General features: G+C 37.5%; 1 protein-coding gene across 1 annotated transcript in view; it reads left to right on the top strand.

Annotated features, from left to right (window-relative positions):
* Positions 1 to 15,843, top strand: part of ADGRV1 (adhesion G protein-coupled receptor V1) — a 275,529-nt gene that overhangs the window by 200,180 nt on the left and 59,506 nt on the right. Inside the window, exon 86 of the mRNA XM_063181284.1 lies at positions 2,492 to 2,670. Within this exon, the coding sequence (XP_063037354.1) occupies positions 2,492 to 2,670 (179 nt within the window). The remainder of the gene's footprint in view (positions 1 to 2,491; positions 2,671 to 15,843) is intronic.

Raw genomic sequence — 15,843 nt, 5'->3', positions numbered from 1 at the left:
TGGTATTAAGTGTTATGCTGTGATAAATGAGGTGAGATAACTAAATATGGCTAACCAAACACAGAACAAGGACGTAAGATATGACTTCATAGAAAGCAATTTCAGTTGGTGACTGAGAACAATTTTCACCAGATTGTCAGAATTAGTAGAACCAACAGTCCCTGAGTATAATGGCATATACAGTTCAAGGATTTTGCTGTCTGGAAGTGCTTTCAGTGAGGCACAGCCTAGCCAGCACTATAAGGGCATGTAATTGAAGTATGTTTACTGATGTGTAGTGACAAACAGAATTTTGAATGAATTTTCAGTAAAAAAGAACAGGACAACTAAATATTTCCACAAGCTGTGGATTTTTTTGTCCAAATACAATTTTCATCTGTTTAATATTTTCTTCCTGAGCATGTTCAGCAATGGAATTAATATTTTTTCTGTGTTCTTTCAGCCTACACAGGGTAGTTATTAATTATGTGGTGGGATTTACCTGTGATCTTTTAAGGCAAATAAACTTTGCCTTTGTTCATATAGCACCAATCACCAAAAAAACCCAAAAAAGACATAATAGTTATTATATAATTCATATAATTATATACACTGGATATAGCTATGAAATCTCATTCTCTAAAAAAGGCATTTAAAACCATTACTAACCTTTTTTAAACAAGTTGCTACCATTCTGTGTGCTTTATTATTAATGAGAGAAAGTATTGCATATTCATACCATATAAATCACAGAAAAAAATCTGAAATTATAGGTAACTAATGAGACCTACAGAAGGAATACAGAAACAAGTAATTAAGCACTTTAATGTGAAAATTAGGTGTTCCTGAACAAAGGGGTAGACAAGCCCTTGGCCGAGGGAAATGTGCCAAATTTCCCTCAATAAAATAATCATGTCTCATTGTCTTCTCACAGTATATGAATTTTTACTTATCCTTACAATAGAGGGCTGAAAATGAAGCATGTAAATTAACATTATTATATGAAACCCTTGTGTAGGCCATAGAGAGGGATGATTATGCTCGTGTTACGATTAATGAGTCCTTGAAGGTGCCTGTCCTGTCTCCATTGACTGACAAGACATGCTTAAAGGCACAAGCTCAAATTAGATACATTGCATACAAATAAGACAAATAATCCTTTATGCACCTCATATAAAAGACCAGAAATCGTGATATAGCATGTGGATCTGTAGGTGGTATAACATTTTTGAAGTGGAGAAAGTAAAGAAAAATGTAAAAAAAATGTTTTTTGTGGATAGCTTAGTTGTTAGGCAGTAGTGTGTAGATATGCTTTAAAAAATGCTCACAGGTGACAGTGTTTCTGCTATGAACATCTTGAAGAAAATTCAAATATCCAAGCTGTATGTTAAGTATTCTGCTTTACTTGAAGGGTTTCCTTACTCATGCTACTAATTCTTTCAAGGAGTTTCAGCTATTCCATTATTTTGATTGATATAAGGTTTGAAACCACATTATGCTGTTTGATGATGAGTTGATCAGAAGAAAACACAGGCTGTTTTAGAGATGCCTGTAAGCTTTCATTCATTTATTTGCAGTTTATTCTCAAACTGTTATGTATATATTACACGGAATCATAGAACCGTTGAAGTTTTAGGGGTCCCTTGATTCTGTCTACCTCAAACAGCTAGGGCAGGTTGCTCAGGACCGTGTTCAGTTTGGGTTTGATTATCTACTGACACATATTCCACAACCACTATGGGCATCTTGGCCCAGTGTCTGACCACTCTCACAGTGAGAAAGCTTTTTCTTGAATGCAGATGAAGCTTCTGGTACGTTAATTTGGGCCCATTGCCTCTTGCCCCACTACTGGGCATCACTGAGGAGAGTGTCTCCTTTGTCACTGACTCCTATCAGATGTTGATACATATGGATGTGATCCCCCTGAGCATCCTCTTTCCAGGCTGAACAGCCACAGCTCCCTCAACCTCCCATCATGGGAGATGTTTTCCATCCCTCTATCATCCTCATGAGCCATTGGTGGACTTGCTCCATGTCTGTATTGTACTGCTGAGCCCAGAACAGGATCACAGAAACATCAAAGGAGCTTAGTGTGCTTCTTACAAGATTCATACAGCTGAACAATAAGATAAAAATATTAAATACAGGTAAGATTTAGAAATACCATATGCCAGTCTTCTATGTGAAAGTATGAATATCTAGAGAAAAAAGTGACTTTTGCCCCAAAAGGCTATTTTTACATTGCAAAAATAGTGTTCTCTACTAAACAGGGTGTCTCTTTCTCTGTTAGTCTAATTCAAAATAGTTATATAAATAAGCATATTGTTTTTATAATGTCTTTTCATTACTTAAGGAGAAAAAGTGAGGGAGAAGTATTTTTGTTGGATAGTGTTTATACATGTACCTGCACTGGGGCAGAAATACGCCACTTTGTGACCTTCAGAGTAATTATTTTTTTGGCATAGTTTCTAACCAGCAAGTCTACTGATTGTTTTTGTGCTTTTTTCTCCAGGCTGTTAATTTCTGGTATGTCCTTGTGATGAATGATGAACACACAGAGAGGCGCTATCTGCTTTACTTCCTTTTGAGTTGGGGGCTTCCAGCTTTTGTTGTTATCCTTCTTCTAATTATCCTGAGAGGAATCTACCATCACAGCACAGCACAGATTTACGGCCTTGTCTACAGTGATCTGTAAGTGTTTCCTTAAAAAAGCATGAACAAGGCATTGTACTGTCTGTTTTGATTGTCTAATTTTCTTCCATGTGGGTAGTCATATATAAGCATAGAAAACTGTCATAATTAAAACAGTATACCTTCATAGAACCAGATGCATTTAAATGGAGATACATAAATAAATATTTTTGCTCTTTCCTACCTTTTTTTTTTTCTCTCTGGCTTCTTTGCTGGCAAACTTAATCTGTGATGATATCTCTTCTAGGATATAAGGATAATATACTTATTGATTTTGGATCACAATTACATTCTTAATGTGCAGAAAATAAACATGTCTTCTTTTTAAAATGAATGTACAAATTCTTTTTATGAAAGCAACATATGACATTGCTTTCAGGGTAGACCCACAGCAGGAGAATATTCATCTGTCTTTAATAAAAGAGGAAGATACAGTGTGCATCGTTCCGTTATAAGAGAACAAAATTTAGTGGGGGTTTTTTTGTTGCATCAAGGAAATTCCTGTGAGTAGATACTTGAATTTCTTACTGATGTTTAAATCTATGCAAGTATATATACACACACACATGTGGCCTTATAAATATTGTTTGTATATACATATCTGTGTGTGAATCTGTACTGTGCATGGTAAACAGAAATACCTTATTTTGGTGTAAATGAGTTACATTGGGTACTAGAAGTTTTGTGACCATGTTGGCTGAAGTTTAGTCATACATTCATAGACATCAACTCAACTCAGAAATATAACTGAGATCCACAACAGCAAACCATTGCTGATGTTCATGTTATATCAAGGAATGCTCCATAGGTGTATACCATGCCATACACATCAATATTTTTCACAGAACATGTCTTTTTCTTTATGGTAAAATGCTTCTTTGTGCATAGTAAACCCAAGGAATGTGTGTAACATAATCAAGTTCTCCGACAGCAGCCAAATTGTTTAGTTGATGGTATCATGTAGTGAAACAGTTCTCCAGTTGTTTTCTTTTGATGTCCATGTCTCATTCTTTGAAAAACAAGGAAAAACCTTACAATAGTGATAAAATTATTCAGTAGAGGAAAATTACTAGGTTCAACCCATTGCCCAAATTAAATATAAAAATTTCCAGCATTCTATTACAGTGTGAAAAAGCTAGAAATCATCACAAGCTTAGTGAATGTGCAGCTTATTCTATCTCAGTCAACATGAACACTCTAAGAGATATCTGCAAAAATTTTCATAAATAGCATCAATGCTAATTCCTGATTTGAAAAGCACTGTAAGGTTTGCTCTTATTTATACAAGATGGCTTTGAAAGACAGAATGTAGAAATGGGGACAGATTGAACTACAGCACTTGGTTTGTTTTCTCCAAGCCAGAGCGCAGTAGTGGAAAAAGTGACAAGGAGATTTCCAAATCCAAACTCATTGCATCCTGACTTCAGAATCAGCCTCAGAAACTGTTTGAGAACAGTATTGTGCTTGTAAGAACTCCTCACATATGAGCGCTGTAAGATGGGTTAAAGTTACAGAAGTAGTGAAGCCTGCTATCCTAACTCTCTCCTAAGTGATCACTCCTTCAGGCAACCCATTTCTGCATTCTGTGGAGTCTCACCAGCTGTTTCGTTCTTATCCAGTATGCCATGGCCACAATTAATAGCCAACAGCATAGCTGTGTTTGGAGAAGTTAATTTTATACTTGCACTGAACAAAAAATGGGTTCAGCCATGTTGTTTTTTATGGTTCAAAGGAAGTATTAGGGTAGAGTTTCCCTCCAGATATGACAAACTCTAAACAAAAATGCCTGTATTTTATACTGTGACTCCCATGTCCATGTCACAGTATAAACCAGTAGTGTACTGTTGATTACTTTAATAATTAGCAGTGTTTATATATGGTATGAACAGTTCTCTCTTTGGCATGGTGTGATTTTTTTAAGTTTTTTTTTTTTTTTGGTAAATTTGTCTCTATAAATGCCACCAAGCAGCATTTTTTTTAAGGTTGGAGTTCAGTGATAAGTGAAAGACCTAACTGACACAGAAGGGCTCTTTCACTCCTCCCTTTGCTGATTCCCCTATTGCTCAGCTGCAAAGGTTGAAGTCTCTTTGAATAAGCCTGGAAAAGATGCTGATTCTGCACAATTTTAAAGTAGTACAGGGCTCTTTTATAACATCTTTTAGAATTCTGGACCATCTCTTGGGTACAAGTCCCATGACTGCCGCATAATTGACCTTTAAACTCGTGTTTGTGAGCAAAAGCTGGTACTTGTCATTAAACAATTCTGGCTTTTGATCTGAGAAACAGATGAGTTAGGGCAAAGCTTAAAATGGGTGTGGTTCACGAACTCTCAACAGCACTGAATTTTTCAGGGCTACATGAGCAATTAGAAAGCTACTTTACTGACAAAATTTCTATTTTAGCTCTTTTACTTGCATCTTTGTTCTGTAAGTGTTAGAGAGTGACAAGTGACCAGGATGAAACTGGAGAGAGCTAGATTTTATGTAATCAATTTCTCTTTCTTCTTACCTCTCCATTGTGCTATACATCTCTCTGTCAATATCTACAGTTTGAATTTGCCTCATGTTTTCACCATATTAGTGAACTATGTCTTTGTACTTTAAGAGATCTATTAGAAAAAACACCAATCTGTTTAACTGTGCGATAAAACTTTTAAGAACCTTAATGGAATGATTTTCAGCAATGAGGTCTAGCTGTACGTACCAAGAATGCAGCAAATGATGAACTCTCTAGAATTTGAGAACCACAGTAAGCTTTGGAATTTGATTTTAAGGTGAATTTTGCCTTCTTGTAAACTCATCTGTTCATAAATTTTTCTTTATTTAATAAAAAAAATTCTTCTGAAAGGTGAGCTTGATCTTTTACTGCTTGGCTATTTTAAATATCTTACCTACAGTGGCATGGTTTTATCAGTTCAGGAACTACTCTTGTTGCTGCTTTAAGCTTTGAGTCTGACTAGACCTTCTTGAAATCAAATTCACATAAGAGGACCAAAGGACTTTATTTATTAGAGTATAAGTTAAACCAACAACCTTTGAAAATGAGAAAATTAGAAATTATTACACTTGACAGAATAAAAATTTAAAAGCTTATAAGCAAATATCTCCCTGCCCACTGTATCTTTGCAAATGCTGTATTTCACGCATGATTTTTGTTATGCTGTTTCCTAATTTTTTTTTTTCCAATTGCAACCAACTCTATAATTCCCTCTAGTTCCCAGAAAGTAGGAGTTTTTTGTTCATATTCTCTCAGGGATCAGTGTTGGCCCAGTCCCATTTAATTATATTTATTGATGATCTGGATGAGAGGATTGTGTCTATTGTTAGCAAATATGTGAATGATACGAAGTTGCACAGGAATGTTGATCTGCAGGAGGGTAGGGATGCTCTGCAGAGGGACCTGGACAGGCTGGGTTGATGGGCCAACACCAGTGGCATGAGGTTCAACAAGGCCAGGTAGTGGGTCCTGCACTTTGGCCACAACAAGCCCATTGAGAGCTACAGGCTGGGGATGGAGTGGCTGGAGTGTGCCCAGCAAAAAAAGTGCCTGGGGGTGCTTGTCAATAGCTGGCTGAACATGAGCAAGCTGTGCCCAGGTGGCCCACAAGGCCAGTGCATCCTGGCCTGGGTCAGAAATGTGTGGACCAGAACAGTGACTGTCCTGCTGTACTGGGCCCTGGTGAGGCCACACCTTGAGTGCTGGGTTCAGTTTTGGACCCCTCAGTTTAGGAAGGGCATTGAGGTGCTTGAGTGTGTTCAGAGAAGGGCAACGGAGTTGGGGAAGGGTCTGGAGCACAAGTCCTGTGAAGAAAGGCTGAACCTGGAGAAAATGAGTCTCAGCACAGGCCTTATCACTCTCTGTAACTCCCTGAAAGGAGATTGTAGCCAGGTGGGAGTCAGCCTAGTCTCCCAGACAGCCAGGGACAGAATGAGAGGACATAGTCTCAAGCTGCACCAGGGGAGGTTTTTCACAGAAAGAGTGACTAGATATTGCAATGGGCTGTCCAGGGACGTACTGAAGTCACTTGGAAGTGTTAAAGGAAAGGCTGGATATGGCACTTAGTGCCATAGTCTAGTTGCTGTGGTGTTTAGTCCTAGGTTGGGCTCAGTTATCTCAGAGCTGTTTTCCAACCAAATTAATTCTGTGAGTCTGTGTCTTGGCTGTCTTTTGCTTACTCTTTTCCCTTTGTTAATCTCTCCAGTTTCTAGAAGTGTCTCTCTTCTAGCAGAATCTTGTTTTTGCCCAAGGGAGGAATGATCTCCTTTGTCAGGAGGATCCCTGTCACACATTCATTTTCCTCTTTAAAATACCATGTGGCAAATAAAGTACAAAAGAAGATATGTGCCATTACAATACTTTATATTTGTACAAATATCCATTCACTTGGATTTAGATTCATATTTTCTCATAGCAAAAATAGGGTTAAGCTAAATGTTCTTAAATATCTTCTTTGTATCATTCTCATGAAATATCTATGAGAAATAATAGAAAAAATTTTCCAGTGACATTCCTTCTAAAAACCCCAAATACTTCTATGTCCTCTACTGTCCAGCTCAAAGCAGAGTTTTTTTTTCAGGAAAATCACTGGATCTGTGATTATGGAGCCACAACTGTGGGACAAGGAGGCTAAACTAAAGAAGCTGGAATCTATGAAAATTTTGCTGTGATTAAGGGTTACAGCTCTTCTTGTTGCTCACACTGCAGTTTCTCTGAATCTTACATATAGGGAGAGCCCAGGGAACAGATGAGCCTGCTATGGTTTTAAGCCCAGGTGGACATGAAACACCATGTTTTACTTCTTCCTGTCTTTCTCCTCCATCCCAGTTGAATGGGGAGGAGAATCCAAGTGAAACTTGTATATTGAGATAAAAAGTACTTACTGTTTGAAAAGAAAATGAAATAATAGTTGAAAGTAATCATAATCATAATCTTAATAATTAGAATAATAACAATTATATTTCTTTCTTTAAAGTGGTGCACAGTGCAATTTGTCTCTCCAGTTTGTCTGGCTGATGCCAAACACCCCTTCCTGAACCCAGATTGACTGCACTTACCGTTTTATATACTGCACATGAAGTTCTGTGGTGTGGAAATATCCTTTTGGTCAGTTCAGGTCACCTGTCCCAGCAATGTTTCCTTCCAGTTTATTTTGCCTACCTTTTCACTGACAGAGCATGAGACAAGGAAGAAAAAGTCCTTGACTTAGGGTAAATATGACTAGCAAAACCCCAAAACATTAGTGTCTTATCAGTACCATTCTCATTCCAATCCAAAACATAGCACTTGTACCATCTACTGAGAAGAAATTAACTGAAACCAGGGCAGAGCCATTGTTAACATTATTGGGATAAGAAACTCCATCAAAAATGTGCTTTGGTACCAGGCCCTTTGCCATGAGTCATGGGCACTTTGTGCCATGGTTTCTCTCTCACTGAATGTCTGACAGTCTGGTGCACTGACCTTAACCCAGTCAGAAAAATGTACTGGGTGCTGCTTTGGGTCTCACCCAGTCGAATGACTGCCTCAGTGTTGGCACACATCCCAGGAACAGATCCCTGGCTTACTAGCTGTTCCCTAAAATGGAAATCTGCTTTCTTTAAACCAAGGACCAGTAACAAGAATATTTTAGCCTGAGTGAGCTAATTTCTGTCCAAGCATTTGGATTAAGTCTCATGTCTCCTTTACTGTATCACTTAATAAGTGCTGAATTCAGCCGTGAGCAACATTTGTATCACCAGACTTTTGCAGGCAGGAATAGGTAAGAAAATAGCTAAGAATTGCCACAAAACAATTCGGAGATTTTCATTTAACTCAAAGACATACTAAGAAGAAGAGGTTTTTATGACAAATCTATGAGGAATTACCATCCTCTAATGCCTGGTTTTATATTCTGCATGGACAAAAAATGTCTCCCTGCATGGACCTCTCTCTGCAGCTTTTTTTTCCTATTATCCAAGTTTTTCCACCTCCTCTCTCCTCAGTTCACTGGCACATCATGTAGGATTTCAAAGCTATTCCAAACTGCTGTTGCTAGACCTCAGTACAGAATGATGGTTGACTGACTGTATGCAAAGCCAAGTGCTTCATGAACAACTCAGCTGAAGTTGGGGGGCAGAAAGCCTGCAGTTTTCACCACTGATTTCTCACGACTTGGGCTCTGTCCTTTTCTGCATAGTAAATTAAACCATCCTGAGCTACTGCTGCTGCTACTGTAGTAGCAGAATAAATATGGATAGTAGTAGTAGTAGTGTGTAGCAGCAGGATAAATGTTTCTAATGAACCAGAGCTACTTCAATTATGTTGACACAGTGCCACACTACAGGCATTCTTATACATATATATATATATATACACACACATATGCATACACATGCATATAAATATATACACACATATTTATATAGGGAAAAATCTACCGAATAAGTTAATAAAGTACAAATTGTGACCTTTTTGTATCCTGTACTTGTGCTTTATTTTCTAAATTTTTCCTGTGTTTCCAAAGAAACACAGGTAGTCTGATGTGCTACCAACTTCTAAGGATTATTTAAAAATACTTCACTTCTAAATGGGATGGCTTTAATTACTTTTCACTTATACATCATTAACAAGATAAGTTTTCAGTAAGGAGAAATTGTTGGGGACAGTGGCAGGGGGTTGAATGTCTTTCATATATTGGCAAATATTTCTTGTAGCACATCAGAATCAGGCATAATCACTGTACTGAGCTTTTTAAAACTACAATAAAGAAAGACAAATTCTGGCTGCTTTAACTGGTGAAAGTTTGAAACATGAGTAGAGAAGATTAGTTGTTATGGTAAAATTTCCAATCATTATGGGATGGCTAATGTCTGACAAATCATGGTATTATGCTGTCACGGTAAAGAGTTAAAAAGATGGTTGTTATGGGTGAAAGTTGCCCTCCCTAATGCCTGTGAGTCCTGGTCCTTCAAATGGGTTCAGATGAAGGGATTTTTTGTGCCCCAAAAAAACTCCAGGAACTTTTCTGGAGCCTCTGTAGTATTATGACAGGAGTATCAAATAACATCTGCAGGATGAAGGCTTACATCCCTGTCATTGATAGCTTTTAAAAGCTTCATATTTTCTTTGTAGTTGTACAAGTAACTAGTAATTTCATCCCTCCTACTTTGTCATCTTTAATCATTAAAATACAGCCTCCTACTACTAAACCAAATCTTTCTCAATTTATCTGTTTTCCACCAAATTCGAAAAACCTTTATCTGATATGCCAAAATAAGTTGAGAAATGCTAAGATAAGCAAAAGTGAGATCAATACCAGGCACAAATTCTGACTACCCCATTGATACTGACAAATGGAGTCCATATAGAAACCTCCTTGTATTTGATCTCTCTAAAATAGAGGTGGAAATAAAATAGTAGGATTTTTGTTTGGCCGGCTGGGGTTTTTTTTGGGTTGGTTTTTTTTGTCTTTTTAATTTCACCACAGGGCTGTTCTACAACCACTCAATTTTGTCTCAGATTTTAGTTCCATGAAGTAAGTTTTAGTGTATTTAGTGCAATAAGTTGTACTTGGAAAGGCAAACTCTTGTCTCCCCAATGTAAAAGCCACAGTAAACAACGGCGTATCTCACTGACCTGTACTAAGATGCATATGATTAAAAGGAATGCAGCTTTAGCAGACTGATTTGTGTTATTAGCATTACATTTAATTGTCAGTATGAAAAACATAGTTTGCAGATGTTATTCTTCTTCCCAAAGGACAGGACTATGAACATGAGCTTCATTTATGTTTGACAGTTTGCACATGGAAGTGTCTTTTTCAGCTAGATTTGTAGTAAATCCTTGGTTTAGACAATGCATAGGTAAAGTAAGATTAGAGTGTCTGCCTTAAAACATAGTACTAATGAAACATTTTCTGGCATTGGAGAAACTGTAACAAGTCTTAAATAGTAAAAAGCCAAAAACATAGCCTCAACAATATATTGTAGTTTCAAAGTCATTGATAATGACTCATACACATAAGGAGCAAGCCTGGATTTAAACAGGAGCAAGATACTTTACTGAAATCAGACACATAACTCCTTATGTAATTTTAAAATTGCAGTGTTAGCAAGAACCATGCTCTAAGAGATTTCAAGGAGGTTTCTGTCAGCTTAGTTTCCTGGTCAAACGCTGAAGGCTGCAAATCTTCTGAGATTTGTGGAATGAGCTACCTGGGAACTACAGAGCTTCCAGTTCCTTAGAGGTCTTAACTGTGTTAATGTAGTGCTTATACTGGGTATCTGCTGTTTCTTCTTTGGTAACTGCATTTCTTTAGTATTAACTGTCACTCTAGGAAGAAAAAAACGAAAAAAGACAAAACCAAAGAAAAAGGTCAAAAAAACCTAGATATAAAATTGTTCAGAGAAATTTCCAGAGGATCATATAATGAGAGCACTGAAACACAATAAGCTGTGTTCTAAAACAGCAGCAGATGACCTTTTGGATTCTCATTATAGAAAAACATTGTTTAGACATTTTTATTTCCCCCTTTTTCCAGCTGTTTAGCTCTACAATAACAGCAGCAGAGAAGGCAACAAGGAGATTGTTTTTCTGCTTTATTATGCAATAGGTCTGGTTTATTGACAAGTCTGTTGTTGCACACACTGACTCAGAGTGAATCTTCCAAAGATTCAGTTCTTTGCTGTTCCAAAACAATTTCTTGGCATTTCTTCATCTTTTGTTCGTGGAGGACTGGATTTTCCCCAATGTGTTCTGTCGTTGGTATTTACTCTGTGGGTACCTCCATTAATGAGTATGGTGCTACTTATAATAAATTTTGACATGTCAGTAAAGATGATAGGATTAAATTTCTAGCAGTAAATCCTATGCATGTAGATTTGGCTTTCAAAAAACTGCTGGAACAGTCTGTCCAAACATAAACAAGAATGGGCAAGCCTTGACTTAAGTTCTGGCAATTCTAATTCTGCTGTTTCTGAGCTCACATTTCTTAACCAAAACAGTCTAACTGTATTTTCATTTTTTCCCTTCTTCTCCTCTTTCCCTCATTATTTTTCCTCTTTGTTTTGCTGCATAGACAAAAGAAATGAAAAAGAAACTAAATAATGCCAAAGAGTTGATGCCACATTTTCAATCTATAAAATCTGGGAGAACCATTATTAAAAATTTTGCATTTCACTTGAAACATGTGCAAAATATAAGGAAAATAATTTTTTTCTGAGTTAAGAATTATATATGAAATAAAACATATTGACCTATCTCTGAGTTAATCTGTATGAGACATAAACAAATTTTAATCAAATACAAATGCAGCTTTCATTTTTCCTCATACCAAACAACCTCCACAATTTTATGGGCAGTAAGAGATTTCTTGCGTTGTTCATTTTCCCATCACCCTGGTGAGGTGACTGAGGCAGAGTGCAGCGCTGAATCCAAACAGCCAGTCTAATTGTGTTCAGCTTGGGGCAGTAGTGTTTGAATTCAGGCATTTCAAAATGTGTTTGTACAAGGATGTGACTTGTTTCGCAGCTGCATGGGATTCTTTGGGGGAGCTATTATGAGTCCTCTGAGATTTGCTTAACTTGACCCATGAGCAGATGGTGTTCAGTGCTCCAGAGAAAATCCCCATTTGCTTTTGAGGAAAAGTGATTAAACAAAAGCAAAAGTAACATCATGCTGGAGTTTTTAGATGCAGCTGCTGGGAAAGCACTCACCTTTTCATTTTCTATTTCAAAATAATTCCTTAGGTATGTACAATCTTTCTCAATGAATTGTTTTGCTGAAATTATAGAGTGACTTTTTTTCCCTCTGATTTGAGTTCTTACACACTCTCTCTCTTAGGTAAATAGGGCAAATTGAACCAGAAATTTTCAACATTTTCACACCAAAATTTGTATGATTCTTACCATGGAGGAAGATGGATAACATGGGAAACAGCAGTAGAACATCATGGCTCTGTGTTTATGAGAAACTTGCACATCATACAGAGATTTCTTCACATAGATTTCTTGTGAAGCTACACAGAAGTGAACTTGTAGCTCCAGCTGCACAGGTGTTCTGGGGCAGAGGCTGAGTTTGCACAGGGGGTGTTTCCCATCTCTGCACACACAGCTGCAATCAGCAGCTTAGCTCCAGTTTCTAGTCCAGTGCAGCACAACAACGTGGCTAACAAAGTACAGCTTTGGAAAATGCCCTTAAAAAAGAGCCAGTGGGTCCAGGAGCACTCAAACTGTAACAAGTGGGGTGTAGCCTCTGCATTCTGCAGGCTCACAAATTTAAATATTTGCGGCTGGTTATGAGCAAGCAAACTGGTACTTCCTCCATAGCAGAAACACCGCAAGTTTCCGCCCTGTGCTGTGTCCTGAACACACTGTACTGAGAGATATGTCTGTTTGCAAAGCAGGGGGAAAAAAGGCACTATGAAAACCCTTAACATACATAACTCTACATATTGAAAAAACCTCTGGTAACATCCAGAGATGGAGGTTCTGTAGCTGCATTTTTTGTTGGTAAGAATTGAGACAAGGTTTTAAAAAGCCCTTGCTAATATCAGGAAGGGGTGACTGTAATACACTTATCATAAATAACATTTATTTGTATTAGTGTTCTTTGCTTATTAGTAACAGCAACAACATGAGTTTACGGTAGAAGTTCAGTGAACACTGTATTGTTTAGGTAGAAAAGAACACAACTATGACAAATCCTTTAAAATGCTTGGTACATTTTGTTCAATTTCTAATTTCTTTTACCTGACTTTTTCATAGCTTTCCTAAATGTCTTGTCTGGCGGGTAGAAAACCTACTTATTTTTAGCAAATTCACTGTCTAAATTGCAAAAAAAGATTTTTTTTTCAGGACTAGAAGCAACAGGAAATGACATTTAAATAGCTTCAGATACATATAACGCAAAGACAAGTGTAATGTTTGCAAATTTTCTCTCTGTCACCTTAAATTTCAGAGTTGCTTTACAAATAGTAGATCATTCCTGGGAATGACGGAACCCACAAATATTAGAAAACTTTTCTTCTTCATAAAACGTAGCTCCACCACAGTACCAAGTTGTTTTTTTTTCCCTAAACTTCTGTAATCATCATGCACCTCCTAATTCCAGTGGAGTCAGATTTTAGAATCCAATTCCTTGTGTTTTGGACACACTTCTCACATCTGCCTAGAATTTTATGGAAAGAGATCAGGAAACTGTTTCTCAGAAGAGCACGTACATATTTAAATAGCATTTAAAAATCTTAAATTGTCTCTCTAGAAATTTCCAGTGTGTAACAAATACATTTCTAAGATTTTTTTTCTAAATAATCTGGGATTTGAACTAATTTATAACACTGTACTGCAACTCCAATTAGGAAAATCAGACTGTGGTTTAAAATTTGATACAGTCCATATAATTTAACAAACATGGGATAAAAATCCTGTTTGTTTGCAAATAATTAAAAAAAAAAAAAGAAGGATGTGTCAGAGATTTTCCAGGAAATGTAAGAAAGCCTGTGGCAACCATATTCTGTCGAGGAAGTGTCAATGTGTCAGGCCTCTTTGAAAGCTCCCACATCATGTTTGATTCAGTCATAAACCCGTGCTGCTTTCACCTCCCTATCAGACCATTTTTTGGAGTTACCTCATGCAAATATAAATCAGGTAGCTCACTCCTATTATTATTAGCTACTGTCTTGTTGCTGAGTATACAAAAAAAGAAATCTATTTCCTGAGAGGAACCTCTTGCTGAAAGAAACCCTTGCATATTGGAATGTCATCAAAATATAAGCCCAGAACACATTCAGTCAGCCTCCATTGCTTGAACAACTTCTCTAGCCTGCCAAGTGTAATTTAGAGTATTGTGATGCAGCTGTAGTTTTTGCTGACCAATGCAAAATCATTCTTCCCTGCTTAGTCCTGTAGAAAAGTCGTCCCAGTCAGAAGTTCTAGCTAAGTGCACTCATACTGAAGCACTGAGTCATGGAAGAGGGCATATTTTGTCTTCCTGAGTCACAACACCACTGTGCTTGCCTTACAGTGTTCAATTTACTCAGGATGTCACTTTTTCTTCTAAAACTTGCCAAGGTTATTCCTAATTAGATAAGTTAGGTTGTTATGAATAATGGGATGTGAGAAATGCGGAATGCGTATGACCATTAGTGCTCAGCTTCAGTTACATGGCCTTTTAGTCATATTTTGATCAAGGTATCCATAGCCTTCCTTTTAATGCATGTCATTATGTAAATGCATTATATTATATTGTTATTACTTTTTCTATAGTAGCTGGAGTTTTCTGGCTGGGGGTGAGCAAGGTCTTAGGAGGGAACATGGCCAGGACAGCTGACCCAAGCTGGCCCAAGGGATACTCCATGATGTATCCTGTCTGCTCAGGTATAAAACTTAAGATAAAGGAGGAGGAAGGGAACACGTTTGTTGTTATGATGTTTGTCTTATGGAGCAAAGGCTACACATACTCAAGTCCTGCTCCCTGGGAAGTGATTGGACATCACCTGCTGATGGGAAGTGGACCACAAGTCTTTTCCTTTTTCTTCCACATGCAACCTTGTTCTTTGCTTTATTACACTGTATTTATCTGACCCATGAGGATTTTTTCATCTTATTTGCTGTCCCACCCTTCCTCTCTTGGTTTGCTGACGAGGGGAGCAATAGAGCAGCTTGGAGAGCACCTGACATCCTGCCAAAGGGAGTCCACCAGAAAGCTCCAAGGCCTGGAGTAGGGTTTGAGTGGTGTTGACAGACTGTAGAGGATACGAGGAGTCAAATCTTATCTAGAATCATCCATAAGGACCTCTTAGAGCCTCTGCCTTGGCATTATTTTAGAAGTATCAAATTGGAGTGATGCAAAACAGACCTAGGAATTTTGGATAGGAAGAGGATCCATTCTTGATCAAAGATTCTTAGATCTATTCTAGTGGGTGTCCCCCACCAAGTCAGATACTTGTTTTTCCTTTCCACTTCCCTAAGTAGACACTTTGTGACAACTTGGACCAACATTTCAATGCAAAATGTCTTAAGTTATACTTTCATGCAAATGCATCCATAGAAACAGAAAGACCTGACTAAGTACTTTCCTGGTAGCTGTAATACCTTTATTGCACTTTTTGACCTTGCACTAACATTCTCAAAAGCCTTGTAAAAATTATTTTACATCACTAAGTTTTCTTTCTGTGATGCAAATTGGAAATTTTAA

Source organism: Melospiza melodia, chromosome Z, assembly GCF_035770615.1.
Source record: "Melospiza melodia melodia isolate bMelMel2 chromosome Z, bMelMel2.pri, whole genome shotgun sequence".
Taxonomy (NCBI): domain Eukaryota; kingdom Metazoa; phylum Chordata; class Aves; order Passeriformes; family Passerellidae; genus Melospiza; species Melospiza melodia.
This window is presented reverse-complemented; position numbering and strand designations above follow the sequence as displayed.